General features: G+C 41.3%; 1 protein-coding gene across 6 annotated transcripts in view; it reads left to right on the forward strand.

Annotated features, from left to right (window-relative positions):
* The first annotated feature begins 526 nt into the window (after positions 1 to 526).
* LOC130913367 (mitochondrial import receptor subunit TOM70-like) overlaps positions 527 to 26096 on the forward strand; it is a 122169-nt gene continuing 96599 nt past the window's right edge. For 5 of the 6 annotated variants that reach the window (XM_057831935.1, XM_057831937.1, XM_057831932.1 and 2 more), the window contains exons 1-4: positions 527 to 617; positions 7699 to 7909; positions 25173 to 25346; positions 25445 to 25571. In XM_057831935.1, the coding sequence (XP_057687918.1) occupies positions 7787 to 7909; positions 25173 to 25346; positions 25445 to 25571 (424 nt within the window). In that variant the 5' untranslated portion in view covers positions 527 to 617; positions 7699 to 7786. Of the gene's footprint in view, positions 618 to 7564; positions 7580 to 7698; positions 7910 to 25172; positions 25347 to 25444; positions 25572 to 26096 lie in introns of those variants that run through there. The other variant, XM_057831933.1, reaches the window with a different exon arrangement.

Below are 26096 nucleotides of genomic sequence, written 5' to 3' on the forward strand. Positions count from 1 at the left end.
ATTAAACTGTGTGAACTTGCTAACCTGCAAAACTCAAGTAGGAAGCTGCTTTGAGAGAAGGGTCCTGAACTGGGGAAAAAACACTTGTACCTTTTTTATGACCTTTCTTGTGATCTTGTGACCTTTTTGTTTGTGACCCGAATTGATCCATATACACATATAAACATAACTGTTTTTAACTGCGTCACAACTGTCTTTGAGAAGAGTAACTAACTGTGTGCTCTAGGTGCACACATTCTTTTGGACTGATAATGCAACTTCTTATCAGGTTATGCTCGCCACTCTGACTCAAGTTTTAGCTCATTTCTATAGTAACCAAGATATATGATGCTGCTCAAAAGTGCAACGAGTGGACCAATCATATTTGGACACGAGACTCATCTCCTTCAGAGGTTGAGCAAAACATGTTAAATTTACCATGTTTGGGCAGGCAATATGTCTCCTGAGGGCAGGGGTCAGCCCCCTCTGTTCTCACGTGGCATATGCCTATAAAGAGCGGACTTTTTCCGGGCCACACCTAGGGTCGGTCAGAGGATTTTACGCGTCAGTCGCTCGGCCGGAGTTCCTTGATTGCTCAAACCAGGAACGTTGTGTGGCCCTCCGTTCATTGTCGACAGGTAAGAGCTTGATTCATTGTCATCAGGGAACTCATTGCACTTTGGTGTGGGGATATTTTAGCTTCGACAACTAATTATCTAGCGCCATTGTTATGTGTGTTTGTGTGTTTTTAACTGCATCGTGGGGGGTTTTGACAATTCAGACCTAGCGTTGTAGTTATTCTGAGTTATGTTTGTTATTCTGAGTTATGCTTGATTTTTGCTTGCTTTTGTGGGATTGTAATCAATTAAACTTCATTTATTCATTTATTTGCAATTTCTAATCAATAAACATTGTCTATTAAGCAAAAGTGTGCCTGTTGCTTACTCACTGCGAACCTTGAAAATTTCGTAAAACAGGTCCTTCTCTTTGTGTTTTCTACTGTTAACATTAAATAAACTGAGAAATGTAGTAACCTCTGCTGGTAACTATGGAACTAGAAAAACGTTAGCAAAAAGCTGCTTAGAGAGAGAGAGGGGTGCTGCATAACCTCGTACGTAGCTCACACAACATCCACACAACAATCATAATTGATTATGTACATTAAAAAAAAAAGGATTTTGGGGGGGGGGGGGTGCCATGAGCTACCCACACTAGCTTTGTGACTGACTGGTCGATCGTGATCAACGTCATGAGCACCCCTGATTTAGTATATCAATTGATGAGGTTGATATTGTTGAGAAATATAGCCCTGACCTCCGTTCACCCAATCTGTTTGGTATTACTAATGTCCCATCCTGAGCAAAAAGTGTACATGCCGGTTATGCTGAAATATCATCCCTACCAATGTTGAGACCAAACCTACGCCCTTGACTACAGTATACATTACAGTATACAACTGTTTTAATATGAAGAAATTGCTAAGGATTTTCTCCAGTTAAATGTGGAGAAGACAGAGGTGATCATTTTTGGGCCAAAAAAGGAAAGGTCAAAGATAAGCAGCCAACTTAGTACAATGTCACTTACAGCTACAAATCAAGTCAGAAACCTTGGTGTAATTATTGACTCAGACCTAAAATTTGATAGCCATCTAAAGTCTGTCACTAAATCCGCTTATTACCACCTAAAAAATATAACCAGAATTAAGGGGCTTCTGACTCAACAAGACATGGAAAAACTTATGCATGCATTCATTTTCAGCAGATTGGACTATTGCAATGGTATATTTACAGGTCTTGATAAAAAATCAGTCAGGAAGCTGCAGTTAGTACAGAATGCTCCAGCCAGAGTCCTCACAAATACAAGGAAGCTGGACCACATCACACCTGTTTTGAAATCGCTACACTGGCTTCCAGTGAGTCAAAGGATAGACTATGAAATACTACTGCTCGTCTACAAAACACTTAATGGCCTTGGACCAAAATACATGCTTGACTTGTTAGATTCCTATGAGACATCTAGACCCCTAAGGTCGTCTGGAACCGGTCTTCTGCATGTTCCAAGAACAAGAACCAAGCAGGGTGAGGCAGCATTTAGTTATTATGCTCCTCACCTCTGGAACAAGTTACCCGAACGTCTGAAGTATGCTCAAACTGTTAGCTCTTTTAAATCAGGGCTAAAAACGCTTTTGTTTAGCACTGCATATCCATAACTGTCTATATATTTCAATCTACCTGCTTTCTATTCCTCTTGTGCTAATCTCCATTGCTGATTTCAATTATTATTATTAATAGTAGTTTTTGTTTTATTTTTATTTTTGTTTTATATTTATTTATTTATTTTTATTCTGTGATTAAATGCGATCTTTTGTCTTGGTTCTTACGTTGTGTTGATTTAAATGGGATTTTTATGATCTTCATGTGATGTAAATCACTTTGAATTGCCTTGTGTTGAATTGTGCTATATAAACAGGGGTGCACATAATTTTTTTGCCCAGGTTCTCAGAGGAGGACCTGGAGATGTGACTTGGTCCTCATTGAGCTTGAGAGCCGACCCGCCTGATGTGATAAATTTATGACAAGCTTTACTTAGAGCCAATTAACTTTAAATAATTATATTAACAATTAATGCTTGATTAACATCAACTGGCACAACAAAATTGCCATTACTTTGAAGTGAAATGTAAAGAAATAAACATAAAAGCACCAATTCAAAATAAAGGGCATTAAGCGGCTCCCACATTAACTCCAAGCCTTTTTAAAAGTGGGATGTCCTCCTCATAAGACCTCATTGAACGTGCATGTTTAGCTTTGTAAAATGCGAGCAAAAACACGTTTGTCAGTGCATGTCGCTGTTCATTACCATTATTCCGCCACATGTCCATAGGGCGAGTGGGGTCCTGTTTGACATCGATAGTTTGCTTAATTGCCACATGCTCTGTTTTTTTCGTGCTTTTCAAAGTTTGGATGGCTGAAATTCTTTGACCCTACATAAAATGCGCTGCTCTTATCGGCGACATTGGGATTCTCACGGCACATTTTGTACCGCATTTCCGTGCGAGCATCATTTGCTTCTAGCCATGGTACCTCTGGAAGCCACTTTTCAGCAAAAGTCCTTTTTTTCGGTAGCTCCGGTGACGTCTCTGTCGTCTGTCTGTCTTTTGACGGGGGTGGGGGAACACGGAAGTAATTACTCAGTGTGGCCTGCCTCTTCGACATTTTTAGAAGTTATTTTCCCGTGTCCGCCGCAAATACAGTGGTCAGCCATCGGTACGCAAAAGCGTATGGAAGCCGTTGAGGGCCAGCGCGTTTGTCTACGTCCAGTATGCATGCGGACCACTTATGTGCACCCCTGTATATAAATAAATTTGCCTTGCCTTGCCTTGCTGTACTGATTAAAAGTAAGCTCAAAGTGGAGCAAACACTAGCTAGCAAACAATTACAGTATTTCATTATGGAGTAGACTTAGCCTCATCTGGAAACCCGCGATCTCCACTATAGAGTACACACCAATTTTCAACATCTGTAGGATACCAAAAAATGTCGTCATGATTTGGAATTCATGTTTTTGAATAGGTGCATTGGCCCGGGAAAATCCCGTATTACTTACGGAGTGAGCTGGCACCTCACTTCGGAGCTAAGATAACAGGTTAATTTTCAGCACTACACTGACACAAGACACCAACCTTCCTTTGTGAAGTACTTTGTCACATCCTGTTGGCCTTTTCCACCCATCTCCTGTTTTGCTTTCTTTCCTCTTTTGAAAACACGATTTTTGTTTTGAAAACATTTCTGCACTAACGCGCTCTGCGCGCTTCGAGTCATTGACTGGTGTAAGTGCGCAGCGCACCGCTGCTCGCGTTCTAATTGAAGGAAGGGCGGACGAAACAATTTAATGAAAATACAGGGGTGGCTGGCAATACATATGCTCTCTGGGTGTTTACTTTTTGCCAAAAACAAAACAAGAAAACAAAACCCTTTGTTTATTACTATTAAAATTATAATGATGAATATTTAAATTTGCAAACGATTAACCAATGTTCTAATTTTCTTTTTGGGCCCCCATCAGGGCATGGGCTCTTAGAATCGTCTCACTTTTCCCCCCTATACGGTGCCCCTGATCATCATATATGGATAAAATGGAAAGGACACTTTCGTGTATATTGACACTTGACGAGTGTGATCAAATGATATACAGTAGACGTGCTGGGGTCCACATTGTCGCGGACAGCAAGGTGGCTGACGGCTACAAATCCGAGCAGTTCTTAAAAGCGACGTGCAATACCACTACCTACTCCTTCTTTCCTACAGAAACTTGTAACGGTCACTTCTGTGATCCTCTTTCTTCCTTAGGACATCCACCACACGGTGGCGCCTCTTTATGTTGTATGTTCTTTCTTCTTCAGTTGCTACCTACTTTTGGGGGAGTCAAGTGTGACCATGTGTGCGTGGTCCGTTGTACTCCCAAGTGACGAGTGGTTGAGCTGGATTTATTTATTTTTGTCTATTAAAAGTGCATAAGTGGACGTCTACTCCTTTTTTACCTTTTATGCACTCATCCTGCCCTGCCACGCGTTACAAATGGCGCCCGAACATTTTATCCTTGGACCTCAATCGAGTTTTGGATTCGAAGGTGACTTCGACTGCCTCACGTGGATGGTGGTTGGCGATTCCCGTGCCTCTGAGGATCGGAGTTTTCCCGACCGCGGCTGCGACATTAACGTGAGAAGGATCCGTCTATTTCTTGGATGTGATAGTCCGACCGCTGTTTCGACATTGGTTTGGGATCCGTCTATTTCCTGGATCGTCAAAACGATACGACCTCAGGCCCAGACGTTGCCCCAGGATGGCGTCTGGTTGGGCTAATCGTAAATGGACCAATGCCTTTCACACTGACAGACTTGACCTGGAGTGAGCTGTTTCTGGTTGTTGGCCATGTTTTGTGCTGCTCTTCTTTGTTTGTCATGTGTTGATTTGGTTACCATATTTGCCCATGTTTGTTGTTGAAATTGAGGATCATGTTTTTCAAAGCTTTTGAAGTTCAGAGAGTAAAAACCACTGTGCATTTGTTTTTGTTATTTTTCATATAGTCTTTGCCCTATGTGCCTTTCAGCCTTTACAGTCGTCTATGTATAGTATGCTGTTTAGCTGTTTTATGGTTCATCTTCAGCTGTGTACGGCTGTGGACAGCCTTTTTCTCATCGGGGGGACTATGTAACAGTCACTTCTGTGATCCTCTTTGTTCCTTAGGACATCCACCACACGGTGGCGCCTCTTTATGTTGTATGTTCACTTTCTTCTTCAGTTGCTACCTACTTTTTGGGGAGTCAAGTGTGATCATGTGTACATGGCCCGTTGCACTTATGCACTTTTAATAGACAAAAATAAATAAATCCAGCTCAACCACTCGTCACTTGGGAGTACAACGGACCACGCACACATGGTCACACTTGACTCCCCCAAAAGTAGGTAGCAACTGAAGAAGAAAGAACATACAACATAAAGAGGCGCCACCGTGTGGTGGATGTCCTAAGGAAGAAAGAGGATCACAGAAGTGACCGTTACATAGTCCCCCCGATGAGAAAAAGGCTGTCCACAGCCGTACACAGCTGAAGATGAACCATAAAACAGCTAAACAGCATGCTATACATAGACAACTGTAAAGGCTGAAAGGCACATAGGGCAAAGACTATATGAAAAATAACAAAAACAAATGCACGGTGGTTTTTACTCTTTGAACTTCAAAAGCTTTGAAAAACATGAACCTCAATTTCAACAACAAACATGGTAACCAAATCAACACATGACAAACAAAGAACAGCAGCACAAAACATGGCCAACGACCAGAAACGGCTTACTCCAGGTCAAGTCTGTCAGTGTGAAGGGCATTGGTCCATTTACGATTAGCCTAACCAGACGCCATTGTGGGGCAACATCTGGGCCTGAGGTCGTATCGCTTGACGATCCAGGAAATAGACGGATCCCAAACCAATGCCGAAACAGCGGTCGGACCATCACATCCAAGAAATAGACGGATCCCTCTCACGTTAATGTCGCGGCTGCGGTCGGGAAAACTCCAATCCTCAGAGGCACAGGAATCGCCAACAACCATCCACGTGAGGCAGTCGAAGTCACCTTCAGATCCAAAACTTGACTGAGGTCCAGGGAAAAAATGTTCGGGCGCCATTTGTAACGCGTGGCAGAGCAGGATGAGTGCATAAAAGGTAAAAAAGGGAGCAGACGTCCACTTATGCACTTTTAATAGATAAAAATAAATAAATCCAGCTCAACCACTCGTCACTCGGGAGTGCAACGGGCCATGTACACATGATCACACTTGACTCCCCAAAAAGTAGGTAGCAACTGAAGAAGAAAGTGAACATACAACATAAAGAGGCGCCACCGTGTGGTGGATGTCCTAAGGAACAAAGAGGATCACAGAAGTGACCGTTACAAACTCCACCCGACAAAGTAAAAACAAAACCAAAAAAATGCGATCTTGGATATTTTCTCACGGCACACTAGTGTACCTCGGCACCAGAGGTTGCGCTAGACTTTTTCGTTGACTGTCATTTTGACTGACAGTGTCATAAAAATCCGGTCATAATCTATTTTTACCCGTCACTTACATTTTTAAAATGATAATAATGACATATTCAATAGTATTTACTTTTCATTCATTTTCAATTAATAGAGGCAAACAGACAGCGGAGTGCACCAATCAGCGACAGGCAGACGTGCCGTTAGCAAAGCGACGAGGGCAGGACGAGGGACTTGCGCGCAGAAGTAAACATACGAGGAGAACGGAGTTTCTTCAACATGGCTAGCGCGAGACAGACTGTTGTCAATGCCTCGTGTCGATGTGTTTTAGCTCATTTAAAACTGAATTTACCGCAGATTGGAACATATTCTCGGCTCTCCCGCCATCCGTGTTGTTGTAGAGACGAATTTCGGCGCGCAAGAGTGACGTTGCCCGTGAAGAACACGTCACGCAAATAAACAAATCTGATTTGTCGATTGATTTTGTACCTACTCGAGAGGCTGTGTCCCAGACTTTTCTCTCAGTGTTTGAAAAATACAGGGAGAACAGTCTGGCCGTGCCAGGCAAACACTCAGTTGCCTTGACATTTTTCCAAGTAAGGCCAACGACGTCATGCATCAAGAGAGACAATAGCTAATTAATATGCTCACTCGCCACCCTGTGGTCTGGGGTGTGAATTGCAACCTGTCAAAATGACGGATGGACTTCAGTTTTTTCCGTCACCGTTTTAAAAAACCGGTCAACGACGGAAAATATTCGGTTAACGCGACCCCTACTCGGCACACCGGTTGAAAAACACTGCCCTATACGAACGTGGCAAACAAGTAGGAATTTGTTTATTAAAATATAATGTAGGGTTATTTGTGGTTTTCTTTTTAGAATGTTGCAAATGTGTAAGCCCATTTTTGTTTGTAAAATTGTATAAATGTGTTAATAAAAATAATAAAAAAATATATATATTCGTAGTCGTCCAAAAGAGAGTTGTATTTACATACCCACAAAAAAATCTGACGTCAGAATTTTGTGTTTACAGATACAAAGGCCTAATTATGAACACGAATCCGTAAATATGAATACGAATGTTTAAAAAAGAACACAAATATTTTATACACGAACACGAATATGTAAATACGACAACAAATCTTTTTGTCCCATATCTCCCTCCATCATCTCATATCCCAGAGTTCCGCACAGCGTACGCTGCGCACACGATAAAGAAGACGACTGGCCCAGTGCTGCTGACTAGCTAGCCACACCACGGTTGCTCATCATGTCTGCCTCCAAGCCAATCGACCCGCAATCAGGCACCGGCGTCCCCCGTTGGCAGCTCGCTCTGCTGTTCGGCGCGCCCATAGTGCTCGGGGTGAGAGCCGTGTATCTATGGAACAGCATGGTAGGACTAAATGCTCCACGTTTTGGCTGATTTTGAATGCCTTTGATGTTGCCTTTATATTTCAAAGAAAGAATTGTTCGCATTGGCCTGGTTTGGTTCCTTTTTTCAGGACACCTTGAACTTCATGTCCAAACTGTTGTTTTCTTCACTGACCAATTATAAATCAACATTTTGGGACCAAAAAGACGACAACAAAAAAAAAATCCTAAATTTTTTTGTCAAAATTTGTAATATGATGTCCTATTGACAACCAAACATGGTCAACGAACTGTTTTGAACCTTTTTATTCAAATCAGATCTGCCAACTCTCACGCTTTGAGCGTGAGACACGCAATGGCGTACCGCAGGCAACACGTCACTTCCGCTCATTAATATTCATGGCATTAGCTACGGTTGCTAAGCTGGGACAAAGCCACCGTTTGTCCCTAATAGGAAATGAATGGAAATCGTGTACGAAGGAGATGTTTACAGCGCAAAACCTACCAATTCTCTCTGAAAATGATGTGCCTGGTGCCAAATTGACTGGCATAGATGTGGAAGAACATAAAAATGTTCAGTTAAAGAGATGGCTTTAGTGTCGAAGGCTGAATAAGACGAAAAAAAACGAGCCGACCTAAGCATAGCTTTACCTTTTTTATCGACGCGACTGACAATGACATTCTCCTGTTTCAACAAGCTATCCTTTACCATCAGCCCTGTCTTTCTTATATATCCTCTGGTTGTCCTACGTCTCTTACCGTTCTTGGGGGTAATTTAGTTAGCTTTGTGTAGCGGTCGCAAATGCTACTCAGTGACAGCCAACGAACACTTTTAATTTTTTCATTGATAACACATCTTAATCCTATATACCCTACCCACCGACGTCACAAAACCACGTGCTCGCTGTATGGTTCCGCCCACTTGTCCGTCATTTTGTCTCTGGATTAGCATTGGTTTCAATTGATCGAGGAATTTAAAATGCACTTCATGGAAGACCCGGTGCTTTCTGATGCCGTAAACTCACTGGATGTGTTGCATAAAAGGCGTTATGTGGAAAAGCTTCGTTCTATACAGTCGCCAGATCCATATTTGATGCCTAAATCGATGATTTTTGACCGGCTGCCTTCGCCGTCTCTGCCTGACCCTGATATTTACAACTATCCTGTCCACACAAAATCAGCCTATTCTCACGAAAGTTTCAAAAACTTTAAGAGCTTGGAGGCTTATAAATGCTACGTTGCTGGTTGGGTGAAACAGGTCCTCGTACACGAAAATTCGGCAGGAATCTTGTGCTCGGAAGGTGAGTTACGAAATTTTCAATTCAAAATCTTTTGTTCTTGCTAACATCCACTGTCAAGTCTAATGTATTTCATGTCATTTGTCAATGAAGCTAGGGCTTTTAATGTTTATATGGTTTAGCGATAGCACTCTCACTACATACATACGTGTATGTTGTCGGCGATTAGCCTAGCAATGATCTTAATTGTGGTTGTCAGCCCCAAACCCTCTAAATATATATTAAATGCATCTTACCAGATATAAAATGACTACTACATAATCTGTGGTAATCGTTTGGAGCCTAGTTTTCTCGTCGAATTGCAGCAACCCATCTCGCTCTCTCCTCTCCGTGTCTCTCGGAATCCGGTAGAACTTCAAGTCTCTCCGTCTTCTCCGTCTATCTTCTCTGTTATTGCAACCGACCGCCACACACGCCTTCACCATTTTGATTATTAATTTTAACGAGCAGAAAAACACGCCGTAAATAGGAGGAATGTACGTAGCCGTAACAGGTCAACACGATGTGTTGACGGACAAGTGGGCGGCACCAGTCAGGAGAGCGGAGTTGTGACGTCACGTGGGTAGGGTCTATAATTTATTTGCACTTCCCCCTTTCTAAAGTTGTTTTTTTATATATATACATATATATATATAACAGAAACGGTACCAGTGGCAGTCAGATACCATTGTAATTCTTTTGAGGTCATTCATTGTCAGACAGAAGCAGTACGGCACAACGTTACGCTAAAAAAAGAAGTTAAAAATATAAAAATGGCTTACCTCTTTGTCCTCTGAAAGACCATGTCAACCCAACATAATGTTTACTGCATATGAAACGTGAATGGATTCGCCGAGCTGGTGTTAAAGTCCGCGCAAGTTGATTCGGTCTTCACATTTTTTCCTCCTGAGTTTTTGGTTTCCGGGAACGTATGAGGAAAACATTCTTCATGGTCGTAATGTCTAGAGTCGTTTCTACAAGTTCCAAAAAAGCAATGCGTGATCGGCATGTTTGTTTTTGAAAGATTACCGGAGAAAAGTAGCACTTTTTACGTTGAGTCTATACGAGGGCGGGTCTATAATGTCCCACTTCGGCTTTACTTCCGCTTTACGATGCGACGTCACGGTCTAAAAATAGCCTTCGTGCGGTACGCCATTGCCTGTTTTGTCAAGCACGCACGCCACACATCCAATTTTTCACCCAAAAAAAACCAAAACAATCTGATTTTGTGCCGAGACTTGTTCGTTTCTTTTTCATACTCTCTGACAGTAGATGGCGCTACTCGCCACTAGGGGTGTAACGGTACATAAAAATCTTGGTTCGGTACGTACCTCGGTTTTGAGGTCACGGTTCGGTTCATTTTCTGTACAGTAAGAAAACAAAATGCAAAATATAAATGTGCTAGTTGTTTATGACTTTTGTGCTTTCAACAATAGAAACATTAGCTTATACAAAGCGAGAATTCTGCTCAAAAATAGAAAATACAATATTCTGAAATGTTGATATTTTGAAAAACAAAATAAAAATAAATAACTTTGGCTAAGACTTTTTCTTTCAAAAAATATCTGATGTGCAAAATCGAACAGTTGCAACACCGAGCAGTTTCAAGTTTCTCATATTAACTTTATGACCACAGCCTCGAAAAGTAAGGGTTATTTAGGGCTGTCAAACGATTACAATTTTTAATTGAGTTAATCACAGCTTAAAGATTAATTAATCGTAACTGATCGCAATTCAAACCATTTCTAAAATATGCCATATTTTTCTGTAAATTATTTTTGGAATGGAAAGAGACACAAGACGGCTATATACATTCAACATACTGTACATAAGTACTGTATTTGTTGATTATAACAATAAATCCACAAGATGGCATTAACATTAACATTCTTTCTGTTGAAGACATTTTTTTTCTCTGCAAAAACAAACACACAACAGAGCCTTAGAACAGTAACTGAAACAATATTATTTATAATGTGTGCAAAGTGTGTGTAGTGTACACATAAATGTGGCCCTCTGCCCTACTTATTCTCTAGCCAGTCGCTGAGGCAAACCAACTTATTTACATTTTCTGAGAGTTGTTCCATCTATATTCTTTTTTCAATTGAATTCCCCACCCAGAGGGCCAACCTGCTTCCATGTTTACATTTTACCGTTATCCACGCTGCTCACTGCACTTCTGAGTGGTGCGACGGCCCTGGCCGTTTCATTGTTATCTTTTTTGAGACTGTCAGTCATCTGATCGCCGCGTCCGCCAATTGGCTGCCTCCCCTCCCACCGTGGCGTGCTCTGATTGACGCCGGACGGGCAGACGTCACAGCCGCTGATGGGCCACCCGAACTAGCCGCTGTCTGACAAGTATCCATTATGCAGCACTTTGTTTACATTTGCGGCAATAACGACACTTGATTTACGGCAGCTATTCCGATACGCGGTTGTACTATTAGGCTGTTGTTTGAGCTTGCATACCCGCGTGTTTGTTGTATCGTGCCTGAGTCTTGTTAACCAAATAAAGGCAGCGTTAACAAAAGTCATTTGACCGCTCGTCATTTTAGAGTCAACATCCTGAGAGTTCGCAACTTCGCATTTGACAGCATCCCTCGTTTTTCGCGGTTAATGGTGACCAGAACCCGCCGTGAAAAGTGAAAAACCACAAAGTTGCGCACCCCGCCCCACAAATTTTATTTTTTTTGTGTGTGTGCTCAATGTATTTATTCAGATTTAGCATTGGAAAGAGATACATAAAAGACATGTTTTTTTTCTCACTTTTTCCCCAAAGTATGATTTAAAAAAATGTGTATAAATGTATATAGATGGTTTTAAGCACTTCAGATATAATAATTATGTTCAATTTTAAACATAACTGTCCAACCAAATCATTTTTGAACAATAATAAAGTACTGTAGTAGAAAAATGCTTGGCTTTATTAAATACTTCTGTTTATCTACCTTAGCTGTGACTCTTGGTGGACATGTTGAAAATACAAACTCTTCATGATCACTTCTGGCATTTAATTTATATGTCTCAAACGTCTTCCCCCCCCCCCCCCCCCCACACACACACACACACACACGCACATTCATTCCAAAGCGGCTTCCTTGCAGAAACTGTTTAACAAGTTAAACGATTATTGACAGCTGCTGCACTTTCATGTCCCTTTCTTTGGCAAGATCAAAGATACCAGCATCGTTCACTTTAATAAGCAAGTGCGGCAGTGACTGTGAGGTTCAAAAAGCTGGGAGAGGGAGGGTGTGAGGATGTGCGCAGAGCAGAAGGCAGGGCGTATGTCGATTTAAAAAAATAAAAACTATCGCACGTCCTTGCGATGGGACTATTGCGCACGCACTAAGGGTGCAACGGTTCAGTTAGCCCACGGTTCGGTTTGAACCTCGGTTTTGGGATCACGGTTTCGGTTCGGTTCGGTTTCGGTTTGCGTTTTGCTTTTTTTTTTTTTTTTTTTATAAACTGCCTTTATTTTGCTTTTAAAAAAATGAAATAAACACTTAAAATGTAAACATTTTCGACTGTTAAAATGCCTCTTAGCTCTTTGGCAAGTGTAGTGACTGACTACTGAAATACACACACAGTAGTAAAAAAGTTACTTGGCAAAGTAACTGGTGATACTTTTCATGTTTTTTTTTCATTAAAAAAAACAAACAAACAAACCCAAAAACATAGTAACCTTTGCTATGTTTGGAGTTCATTTAATGTTGTGAATCAACCGTTAAAGTTGATAAAATTGCTCCCGTTTTTGCCTTGGTTCCCTTCTGTCTACTTTCGACATGTGAAAATTTCAAAACTTTTTCATCCTTTAAAGATAGACTCAAGTCAAGATTTTGCCGATTTAGGAGTATTTTGGATAAAAAGTTGCTTAGGTTCGCTCGGAAGGTTTACTACAACAGAGCCTTTCTGAGAAGTTTCCTGCTCTAAAATGGCGGCAGTTTACTAACGCTACCGTGTGTCATTTCGCATGTAGTTCTATATGCATGAGATATGTAGGCGTAGATTGTTTGATGTCGGCCACAGTCAGGAAATATTGGAGCCGCCTAGCATCGCGTTTGCTACAAACCAAACGCGTGACCAAATCCAAACGGATGAAAAAAAACAACAAAAAAACGCAATGCACAAAAAAACGTGCAGATTTTGAACGTAACGTACGGCGTACACATTTAAAAATCAGTGCTCACTTGTACAAATAACGCCGAGACCGTACAACTTGACAGGTATGAATTATAGTGGACCGTCACAGTTAGGTAGTAGCACTCTGTAGCACGGGACGTCCAACTGTCAGCGGTCAGGGCGAAACTATGTGCTTTCGCGAAATCATCTTCGATGGCTTTGCGTGCCATTTCATAAATGTCGGGGATTATGTTGTTGGCGAAATATGTCCGCGAGGGAACAATATAACGCGGGTCAAGCGTTGCAATTAAATTAACTAAGCCCGCATCTTCAACCACAGAATATGGTTGCATGTCTTTTGCAATGCACATCCCCACTGCGTGGGTTATTTTCTTGTGTTTTTCTGACCTGATATTGTAAGGCTTTTGGAACGCCTCTTCTATAGACCCTACCCACCGACGTCACAAAATCACGTGATCGCTGTATTGTTCCGCCCCCTTGTCCGTCATTTTGTGTCTGTATTATCAATGGTCTCAATTGATCGAGCGATTTATAATGCATTTCATGGAAGACCCGGTGCTTTCGGATGCCGTAAACTCACTGGATGCGTTGCATAAAAGGCGTTATGTGGAAAAGCTTCAGTTTATCCATTCGCCAGATCCATATTTGATGCCTAAATCGATGTTTTTCGACCCGCTGTCTTCGCCGTATTTGCCTGACATGTGCTAGCTACCCTGATATTGTCCTATCTTGTCCACACAAAATCGGCCTATTCTCACGAAAGTTTGAAAAATTTTAAGAGCTTGGAGGCTTATAAATACTTCGTTGCTGGTTGGGTGAAACAGATCCTCGTCCACGAAAATTTGGCAGGAATCTATCTTGTGCTTGGAAAGGTGAGTTACGAAATTTTCAATTCAAAATCTTTTGTTCTTGCTAATATCCACTGTCAAGTCTAATGTATTTCATGTCATTTGTCAATGGAGCTAGGGCTTTTAATGTTTATATGGTTTAGCGATAGCACTCTCCCTACATACATATGTATGTTGTCGGCGATTAGCCTAGCAATGATCTTAATTGTGGTTGTCAGCCCAAAACCCTCTAAATATATATTAAATGCATCTTACCAGATATAAAATGACTACGACATAATCTGTGGTAATTGTTTGGAGCCCAGTTTTCTCGTCGAATTGCAGCAGCCCATCTCGCTCTCTCCTCTCCGGGTCTCTCGGAATCCGGTAGAACTTCAAGTCTCTCCGTCTATCTTCTCTGTTATTGCAACCGACCGCCACACACGCCTTCACTATTTTGATTATTAATGTTAACGAGCAGAAAAACACACCGTAAATAGGAGGAATGTACGTAGCCGTAACAGGTAAACACGATGTGTTGACGGACAATTGGGCGGCACCAGTCAGGAGGACGGAGTTGTGACGTCACGTGGGTAGGGTCTATAGACCCGTGTTTTCACTGGTGTCATCTTCGGGGTTGTCCTGCTCTGAGAAAGCGATGTCTGTGGGTGATGCCGGCTGAGGTGCCCAAGTCATGTTAGATAAGCAATGCTTGCAAATTGCTTTTTTTTTTCCAATATTTTCTCTCCGTCAGCATTGTAGTCCACTGGGAAACTGAAATGTTGCCACACCGCAGATTTGAAAGAAGCCGGTGCCTCCTCAAAAATCGGTCTGTCGACTCCTCCGCTCGCCATCACTTTTTTTGTTTTCTTTTTTGTTTCACTTTCACCTCGCTCGTAAGCGAGAGAGGGCGTTACTCGGCTCCTATTACACAGGTGCTTGACAGCGATTGGACATTTACTCGCGGGGCGGGAATTTTTCCACAGCTGCGCTCACGTTACACACAGGCACACACAGTTTGACCATTTCATTCCACAAGCGTTCGGAATAAATTACTGTAATTGCAAAACCAAAAAGACGCGGTTCATAAAGGCGTATTGAACCGTACAGGGCGAACCGTATGGTTCGGTTTTGAACCGCAAACCGTTGCACTGCTAGCACACACACATCGCGATGGCGATGTTTAAACGATATATCGTTCAGGCCTACTACAAAGTATTTCATAACGCATGCAGTATAGGCCAAAAGTTTTGAGACACCTCAAGGGTGGATACTTTGAAGAATGCAGAATATAAAACCTGTTTTCATGTACATAATTCCTCATGTTCCAGTGTTTCCCACAGGATTTTAGGAGACTGTGGTGGGAGGGTCTCTGACCATAGGAGTTTTTGAAACTGTGGTGGTGGGCTGCATCGGAGTCGGACAGCCACACCATGTCGTGCCACGGCGAATTTTTTTTTTTTTTTTCCATTATTTTTTTCCCCCCAAGAAGAACCATAACAAAGATATATTTGAAATATTTCATTAGCTAAGCTAATGTTATAGCTCTCAGCTACGGTACATGTATGTAAAATGCGTTGCTGATTACAGCTACGTTACCCTATGTAATAATGCGACTTTTTTTCTCGTAGCAATAGTACGACTTACATCTCGTAGTCACTCAGGGTTGGCAACCCAAACTGTTGAAAGAGCCATTTTGACCCCCCCCCCCCCAAAAAAAAATTTTTTTTTAAAACTGATACAGTATGTCTGGAGTAGCAAAAAATTAAAAGCCTTGTACAAGCCTTATACTGTAATTATCAATACTAGCTATATTAGCCTACTATAAAAATGACTAAGTTGGCTAGAAATACATAATTAGCCTTCATGATTAAATGTTTATTTTCCCTGCAGTGGATCCTATAGCGCACCACGTGACTACTCTGTTGTACGATGACACCACAAGTTTAACTTCATTCCAATATTATTGAATTGAAAGAATGTTTGTATCATGTTTGTCCTCCTAGTAATCCTATTTAAACAAAAAATATATTCCCCTCCCCCATCTTTTTCCATTAAAAAAAAAAAAAAAAAAAGCTCCGAAGCGGCACTAAAGAGCCGCATGCGGCCCAAGAGCCGCGGGTTTCAGACCACCGTCGTAGCCCTCCTTTTTCCTTTTTATTTGACCCTTTTTCTTGATTCGGTGAGAAGGTGAATAGTTTTTTCCCCGTTGTTCGTGAACTAAATTTCCACACAAACGCACATCGAGGTACCATTAACTTAGCAAGGAGAGGTATGAGAGTCATTTTTCGAGTGTCCCAGAGCTCGCGAAATCGGGGGGGTGGGGGTGGGGGGGCATTTATCCAAGTTTCGTCAGCCGTAAATGTCTGAAGTTGGCGCGTCGGTGTTGTGCCGAAAAATAGCCACTCCACGCGAAATGTCCCCCCGACGGGAGCGGCCACACGTCACTCGTACAGCCTTTTCTTACCAATCGATGGACACGGAAACGACGTTCTTGTACCGTGAATATGTATCATTTTACTCTGCTTGAACTAATAAATACTTTACTGTGACCAACGCTCTGAAAATAGAGCAAGGCTTTATTTTGGGCCCCGCCTCTCCGCGCAAGTTCAATCAAAGTTTGCTTTCCATCCAAGAAGGCCGTCCACCGCTCACTTTCGCCGAAAAGTCCGATCCAAACTATTGTAATGCACCGGATATGGGGAAGAAGGAGAGAAGTCTGTATTTGCTTACCCACTTGATTGTGGTAACAATAATAAAGAAAAACAATAACAAAATAGCAGCGGGCTGCTACGACATGCGACCGCTATCTCTCGCTATCTCGCTCGTTCTCCCATTCTTCCTACTCGTTCCCCTTGCGTCTCTTAAATAAATAAAATAGTACTCTAAAATGCTGCTCTCGCTCGCGCGGGTAGTAGAGTGGAGTGGGCTACAGCTGTGTAATCGGCTGACTGACGCATCTGATTAGTATCTTTTTTTTTTTTTTTCGGCGGGGGGGGCAAACTAGACTGTGGCGGGCCCAAACGTCATTGATGGTGTGTTGTGTTTCATTGATGGGAAACACTGTGTTCATTCATAGTTTTGATATTTTCAGTGAGAATTTGCAATAGTAGTGAAAACATGAAACGCACAAATGATGAGGTGTGTCCAAACTTTGGACTCGCTCTTTTGTGCCCCCCCAACCCCCCACACAAAAAGTCCACTCCGCCTATGCTTGCAAAGTATAACTATAAAATGTACGTAAAGGCTGGTTACAAACTCGAAAAGTGCTGGCTTTCTCGTTACCTGTTGGCTTTGTTTCAATTTTTGTCGCGTTGTGCTGTAATTCCAAGTGGTTCCTTCAATTAGATGTAGAGTTATTAGCGGTCGACTGCCTTTTTGAGCCAGCGCAAAGTTTGCGACGCACGGAGATATTTTTTGTCATCTTTATTGGAGGTAAATGTGAAGTCATGGCTTTATGTCCAATAAGCAAATGCAGCCGTTTGTGGTCCTTCTCCTAGGTTTTCCACTGTTAGCATCCTGAGAGATAGCCAGGCTACGTTGTTTGTTGGCCGCCAACAGCGCTCATAGCATGGTAATACATGTGCAGGGGTCGCGTTAACCGGATATTTTCCGTCGTTGACCGGTTTTTTAAAACGGTGACGGAAAAAGCTGAAGTCCGTCCGTCATGTTGACAGGTTGCAATTCACACCCCAGACCACAGGGTGGCGAGTTAGCATATTAATTAGCTATTGTCTCTCTTAATGCATGACGTCGTTGGCTCTTCTGTCAGAATATTGTAGCGTCACCGGGGTCTGGCGGTGGCACCGTGATTGACACATCAACGCGAGGTTCTTATTGGTGCACCCGGTGTGCCAGTGCGTCATCCAATTGATGGACAAGATTGCCACCTGTGTATAGACCCCAATCACATGACGTCACAACTCCGCCCCCCTGACTGGAGCCGCCATATCGTCATGTTTACACATTACCGCGACGTACATGCCTCCAATTACGGCGTGTTTTTCTGCTCGTTAATATTAATAATCAAAATGGTGAAGGCGTGTGTGGCGGTTGGTTGCTGTAACAGAGAAGATAGACGGAGAGACTTAAGTTCTACCGTATTCTGAGAGACCCGAAGATGAGAGCGAGATGGACTGCTGTAATTCGACAAGAAATCTGGGCACCAAACGATCACCACAGACTATGTAGTAGTCATTTTATATCTGGTAAGATGCATTTAATATATATTTAGAATATTTTGGGCTGACAACCACAATTAAGATCATTGTGTGACGTTGGTGATTGGGGTCTATATCGTTGCCTCTTTTTCTTTGGGGGCGGAGTTGTTGGCGGTAAGCAGAGTAAAAAGGGAGAAAAATACCACGACTTCCGTGTCTAATTTTTCGCCGCCAAGCAAGCGTTACAATATTAATTAAAAATGAATAAAAACTAAACTATTGAATATGTCATCATTATCATTTTAAAAATTTAAGTGACGGGTAAAAATAGACTATGACCGGATTTTTATGACCCTGTCAGTCAAAATGACAGACAACGAAAATGTCTAGCGCAACCTCTGTACATGTGACCCGTTTTTTTTCCCCGATGAGAAAACGTGGCATCCGATGTCACTGCCAAACTCAAGAGCAATATTTTTTTATTAAGATTCTATTTGTACATGACTACAGTATTCTTTATTCTACATACATCATGAGGCAAAAACAAAATAGTAATGCACAGACACTAAGGAAACGAACTTTAATCAGATTACTGGTTTTGAAAAATGAACTCGTTAGATTTCTCGTTACCGAACAAAAGTAATCGGATTACAGTAACGCGTTACTTAGTGACAACACTGCTCATAACTATCGCTTAATTGTATTTTTTCTGTCGCTGTCACATTTTCCCCAAAATTTTAGATGATACATATTAGATCCAAACAAAGAAAAATAGAAAAATAACGTTTAAAAGGGTAAAATTATGAAAATCTCGACCACTCATTGTTGTCTGCGATTTCTGCATTGCGACCTTTGTTATATCACCGTGTTTCACCCATAAAATCCCCCCAAAATCCGGCTGTGGCCATTCACAGCTGTGTCTTGACACTCGGTGATACATGCTACATAGAGTTTTTCGATCGAAAGAAGGTAAGTATGCGATAATATCCTGGTTCACTTCCTACCTGTCCAACTGCACACAACTTGTCAAATTCGGCCCCATAAATCCAATTCCCTCCCTGTCTCCGCTGGCGTGCCCTAGGGTTCTGTCCTGGGGCCGCTTCGCTTTATCATTTACATTCTCCCCCTCGGTTCCATCTTCTGCAAACACAACATTCACGGATTACGCGGATGACACCCAGCTCTACATCTCCTCAAAACCAACTGCCTCCCTCCCACCTTCCTCCTTCACCCTCTGCTTAGATGACATTAACTTTTGGTTCTCCACTAACTTCCTCCTACTCAATAGCTCCAAAACATAAGTCCTCCTAGTTGGAACCACCGCCATGCTCTCTCATGTCCATAAATTCTCTCTATTACCATCAACAATGTACCGATCTAACCTTCGTCTCAGGTTAAGAGTCTGGGTGTCATCCTCGACATCACGCTCTCCTTCCAATCACATATCAACAGCATCACCAGATCACCCTATTTCCACCATCCCAACATTTCTTGTCTCCTCCCTTCTCTCACCCGCCATACCGCTTCCACCCTGGTCTGTAATCTAATAACCTCCCGGCTCGATTATTGTTGCTCACTGCTCTTCGGTCTCCCTAACAAGTCCCTCCAGAAACTCCAGCTCCTCCAGAACTCAGCAGCACGTCTCATCACTCGAACCCCTGCAACACACCACATCACCCCCATCCTCCGTCAACTTCACTGGCTACCCGTCAAACAAAGAATCAATTACAAGATCCTCATCATCACCTTCAAAACACTCCACGGCCTGGCCCCTCCCTACCTTTGCAATCTACTCTGTTTAAACAATCCAACCCGTCCACTTCACCCTACCACTATTCTCCCCCTCTCCGTCCCCCGTGTCCGCCTCTCCAACTTTGGTTCCAGAGCTTTTAGTCAGTTTGCCCCCCAGCTCTGGAACTCCCTACCCCCTGATCTCCGCAGCATATCTACCCTATCACTTTTCAAATCCAGACTGAAAACACACCTGTTCACTCTTTCTTATCCACCATAACCCCTAGCTCTGTTATATCTTTACTTCTCTTTATTGTGCTTTAAATCTTTTATCCTTTTAATACCTTTATATCGTACTGGATTCCATGTCTTTTGTGAAGCGTCTGTGTGGTCTGAAAAGCGCTCTAGAAATAAAATGTATTATTATTATTATTATTAATATCTCGTTAAAATCGTGGCGTCTTTAATTCTGCTCTCGCGTGCTCTCGCATCCAGTTCGGGTTTTGCTGTTAAAAAATGTTTTTTTTTCTTTTGTTTTGCCCTCCTGTTCAAAATGTTTTCTTCCTCCAGAAAATTGATATTTCAAGCTTTCCGCCATATTTATAATTGTCGCATTGTCTGCTTCCATTGTGCCGTCAGAAGAGCTCCTTGGATATGTTTCGGTTTTGGAAAAGGACAAGAAATGATGGAAATATGGACATAAACAAACGATCAATGCAGCGTTTTAATGTTGATTTGAGTGGACAATAAAACTTAAATGGCATTATCTCACCTTTTACTTGGTCGATTGACTTCAAGTAAAAATAAGGGTGTCCAAAATTAGCACGTTAACGGGCGGTCATTTTTTAAATTAATCACGTTAAAATATTTGACGCAATTAACGCACGTGCCCAGATTAAAATGACAGAACAGTGTCATGGCCACTTGTTACTTGTGTTTTTTGTCTCCCTCTGCTGGCGCTTTGGTGCGATTGCTTTTATGGTGAGTATTGTGTAATTATTGACATCAACAATGGCAAGCTACTAGTTTCTTTTTTGATTGAAAATTTTACAAATTTTATTAAAACGAAAACATTAAGAGGGGTTTTAAAATAAAATTTCTATAATTTGTACTAACATTTATCTTTCAAGAACTACAAGTCTTTCTATCCATGGATCGCTTTAACCCTTTAACACCTAAGCCTATTTTGGCCGAATTTGCATGCCTTTGATGTTGCCTTTATATTTCAAAGAAAAAACTGTTTACAACGGCCAAGTTGAAGTTGGGTCCCTTTTTTCAGGATACCTTGAACTTCATGTCCAAACTGTTGTTTTCGTCCCTGACCAACTTTAAACCACATTTTGGACCCAAAAAGACAAAAAAAAAAAAAGACCAAAATCTTTTTTCAAAATTTATAATGTTGAAGTCCCACTGACAACCAAACGTGCTCGACCAACCGTTTTGAAGCTTGATAATATTTATTTAACTTGCTAGGATAATCATTCAATAGAAAAAAATAAGATTGAATAGTTTTATGTTTGACAATTCAACACTAACAGCAGCTATGGTCATAGGCGTTTTTGGCCTTCACACATACTATGGTCAAAACGTGTTATATACGGTGCAAAATAGTGAGATTTTTTTTTATATATATATATCATCCAACACAAAAAGGGTTTGGAGGATATCTCTTTGTGAAGTTAGGTATTGTACCCATCACCTTATCAAAGGTATATAGCGGAAAACACTCAGGTGACTTGTAGTTCCGCTCTGAAACCCCCAATTTGGCCAGATTTCAAAATTGTCCGATATGCATGTGTGATACATCATTGGAAAGCTTAAAATCTCAATTTTCTGGGGGAAGAAAAATTTTGAATAGGAGGGCATTTTTAAAACAAAATTTTTAAACAGCAAAACCATAACTGGAGGCGAGAGCACGCAAGAGCAGAATTAAAGGCGCCACGATTTTAACGGCATATTATCGCAAACTTACCTTGTTTCGATCCAAAAACTCCATGTAGCATGTATCACTGAGTGTCAAGACACAGCTGGGAATGGCCACAGCCAGATTTTTTGGAGATTTTATGGGTGAAACATGGTGATATAACAAGGGTAGCGATGCGGAAATCGCAGACAACAATGAGTGGTTGAGATTTTCTTTTTCATATAGTTACCCTTTTAAATGTTATTTTTCAAATTTTCTTAGTTTGGATCGATAATTTATCATCCAATATATCGGGGAAAATGCGACAGTAACAAAAAAATTACAATTAAGCGATAGTTATGAGGTAGATATCCGTGACTTTTTTACAGACGCCAAATTTTTCATTGTGACGCAATTTGTTTAAAAGTTTAAAATATGCGAGTGAATAATTTTTTAAAAGTCGTTTTCTTTTTTTAAACTAAATATTAGACATCAATTATTGATTCTAAGCTAAAAATGACAGACATTTTGAATAATGAATAGAATTACTTACCTTCTTTTTATGGCTAGGTTGAAACAAAAACGGTTGCGCGACGTCTGTAAACGGGGGTTTCCAGAGTAAAACGGGCAAATTAAAAATAGTTCGGGGGCTTAATGAGCCATGAATCTGCTATGGCAGCATATAGACATGTTGTTCTATCAAACACAACAGTTGTTTTGGCTTAAAATACAACAGTTTCTCTGCAAGAGGAGTGCAAGAGCAGAAACTGCTTTTTCAGTCTTGTCTGTGTTTTCCGCCATATATGTACATGCAATCAAGCTTCTCGAACACACATCTATATAAAAATCGAAAAGATTCATAGTGAAGAAAAAATAACAAACATTGAAAAAAAAGTATTTTCAAAAATATTGACAAGTAGTTCAGTTCAATTCAATTTTTTTTAGGCATGCGACCCAATGAAGTTTTTGTTTTTTTTTGCGCACTCAATAAAGTTTGTTTTTGAACATCTCACTAAGCTGCGTCACATACAACGTCACACAGCCTACTCATCCGCCGTTTGCGCGCTGCTGACACTTCTACTCGCCGAGAGGCCGACTGATCCGAGGAAAATAATGACAAATAGTGCTCATCCCATTCCTTGAGTTGATGAAATAATGCATTAGCTTGTGCTAAATTTAGTTTTCGATTAATTCTGCACGTTTCAAAGTGGCTAGCTCAATTCAACCGGCCGTTGCTTGCTACGCGTGTCTCCTTTCCCTTAGTTGGCGCCTTGCTCGTCAATTTATTAAAAATGTTCACATTAGGTTCGTCCTTCTTGACATCACAACGGCCATTGGGATATGTAGTCTTTTGTGCTGCATTCGGTTTTGAAAAAAGGACAAGAAATGATGGAAATATGGAGATAGACACATGGCCCATGCAGCGTGTCAATGCATATTTATGAGTGCAATAAAATTATAAAACTCAAATGACATTATCTCCCGTTTTACTTGGTCGATTGACTTCAAATAAAAACTGGTGTGGACATCAACTTCCGTACTTTCAAACGAGAGCAACCAGGGGCACGTGGGTGACGTAATTACAGCGTTACGAGGCTTCAAAGATGATATGCGTAAACGTGTCGGATCCGACACGTTCGGTGTTAAAGGGTTAACAGAATGTTAATGCCATTTTGTTGATTTATTGTTATAATAAACAAATACAGTACTTACGTACAGTATGTTGAATGTATATGTCCGTCTTGTGTCTTATATTTCCATTCCAACAATAATTTACAGAACAATATGGCATATTTTATAAATGGTTTGAATTGCGATTAAATACGATTAATTAATTTTTAAGCTGTGATTAACTCGACTAAAAATTTTAATCGTTTGACAGCCCTAGTAAAAACGAGAGTAAACCTCAACTTCCGCACTTTCAAACGAGACGACCAGAGCCGTATAGACCCTACTCACCTACGTCACAAAATGGGCGTGTCGCTGTTTCCGGCCGCCATATTGTACCTCTTTTTCAGACCTATTCTCATTGTTTTCAATTAGTCGAGCAAGTTATAGAGCAATTCATGGAAGCCCCGGTGTTATCTGACGCTGTAAACTCATTGGAACCGTTGCATAAAAGGCGTTACGTGGAAAAGCTTCAGTTTATCCATTCGCCAGAGCCGTATTTGATGCCTAAATCGATGTTTTTCGACCCGCTGGCTTCGCATGACATCTGATATCCTGATATTTACAACTATCTTGTCCACACAAAATCAGCCTATTCTCACGAAAGTTTGAAAAACTTCAAGAGCTTGGAGGCTTATAAATGGTACGTTGCTGGTTGGGTGAAACAGGTCCTCGTACACGAAAATTCGGCAGGAATCTTGTGCTCGGAAGGTGAGTTACGAAATTTTCAATTCAAAATCTTTTGTTCTTGCTAACATCCACTGTCAAGTCTAATGTATTTCATATCATTTGTCAATGGAGCTAGGGCTTTTAATGTTTATATGGTTTAGCGATAGCACTCTCACTATATACATATATAATACGTAATAAATATGAAGTGCGACAGCACTACTCCAGATTGTTCCTAGTTGAATTTATTTTTTGGCTTTTGACCTCAATAGTGAAATTGTAAATTAATTGTATGACAACTGTCTGATTATCCCCTTATAATTATATATTTTCAGGTAGTTCATTCACAACGTCTGAGTGTATGTTGTCGGCGATTAGCCTAGCAATGATCTTAATTGTGGTTGTAAGCCCAAAACCCTCTAAATATATATTAAATGCATCTTACCAGATATAAAATGACTACTACATAATCTGTGGTAGTCGTTTGGAGCCCAGTTTTCTCGTCGAATTGCAGCAGTCAATCTCGGTCTCCTCTTCGGGTCTCTCGGAATACGGTAACAATTCAAGTCTCTCCGTCTATCTTCTCTGTTTTTGCAACCGACCGCCACACACGACTTCACCATTTTGATTATTAATGTTAACGAGCAGAAAAACACGCCATAATAGGAGGAATTTACGAAGCGCTAATGCATTAACATGACTAGTATCCGGACAACATGGCGCGGGGGCGTGGCTGTGACGTCAGGTGAGTAGGGTCTATAAAATGTGCTGCAGCTGTTGCAAGCGTTACATCACCTGACAAAGACCGATTGGATCATTTCTCACGGCACACTTGACGATCTCTCACGGCACTGCCGCGGCACACCGGTTGAAAAACACTGGCCTAATAGACATCTTTCTCCCCTTTTAGAGTCGTTTGGATCGTGCCCGTGAGGCAAATCAAAAAGGCAACAAATACTTTCAGGCGGCCAAGTACGAGAGCGCCATCCAGTGTTACACAGAGGCCATTGAACTCTGCCCCACTGTACAGAAGAGCTACCTGTCGGTGTTCTATAACAACCGAGCGGAGGCGTATGAGAAGCAGGTTGTCACTTACTCTCCTAAATTAGCAAAGAGCGCTTTCGTGTGACTCTGCTGCATATGGGAGACTTTTCTGTTACCAACGGTTGCCTTTTACCATAGATGAAATGGACTGAGGTGTCGCAAGACAGCTCACAGGTACTAATGTTCGACCCGCAGAACTTCACAGCTTTTACCAGTAAGCTGCGAGCTCATGAGAAACTGGACAATAAGAAAGAATGCCTGGAAGGTGAGTAAAACTAGTCAAACCTTGATCGGGCCTGACACTAAATTAATGGCTTCAAAATGTCTCACCTTTCGGCGAAATTCGCTGTTTTGAGGTTAAAAAGGGTGACTTGCGTGAATTGTGTGTGTGTGTGGGGGGGTTAAATTATTATTATATTATTATTATTATCATGTGATTAACTCGGTGCATAAACTGACCACTTCAGAAATCGGTCCTTTAAAAAAGTTTCACTTGGACCAGAGGTTGCGCTAGACTTTTTCGTTGTCTGTCATTTTGACTGACAGGGTCATAAAAATCCGGTCATAATCTATTTTTACAAGGGATGGGAATCTCTGGCATGAAGCCGATTCGATATGTATCTAGATACACAGGTTACGATTCGATTAAAAAACGATACGTTTTTAAGGCCGACCGATTCGATACAGTTTAAGAACGATACGGTTCGATACAGAGTGAAAACGATACGATAGTAAACATTTGTTGCGTGTGTTCGAACAGTATTTTAAACATATAAAAAAGACCACATTT

This window comes from Corythoichthys intestinalis, chromosome 3 (genome assembly GCF_030265065.1).
Source record: "Corythoichthys intestinalis isolate RoL2023-P3 chromosome 3, ASM3026506v1, whole genome shotgun sequence".
Classification (NCBI taxonomy): Eukaryota; Metazoa; Chordata; class Actinopteri; order Syngnathiformes; family Syngnathidae; genus Corythoichthys; species Corythoichthys intestinalis.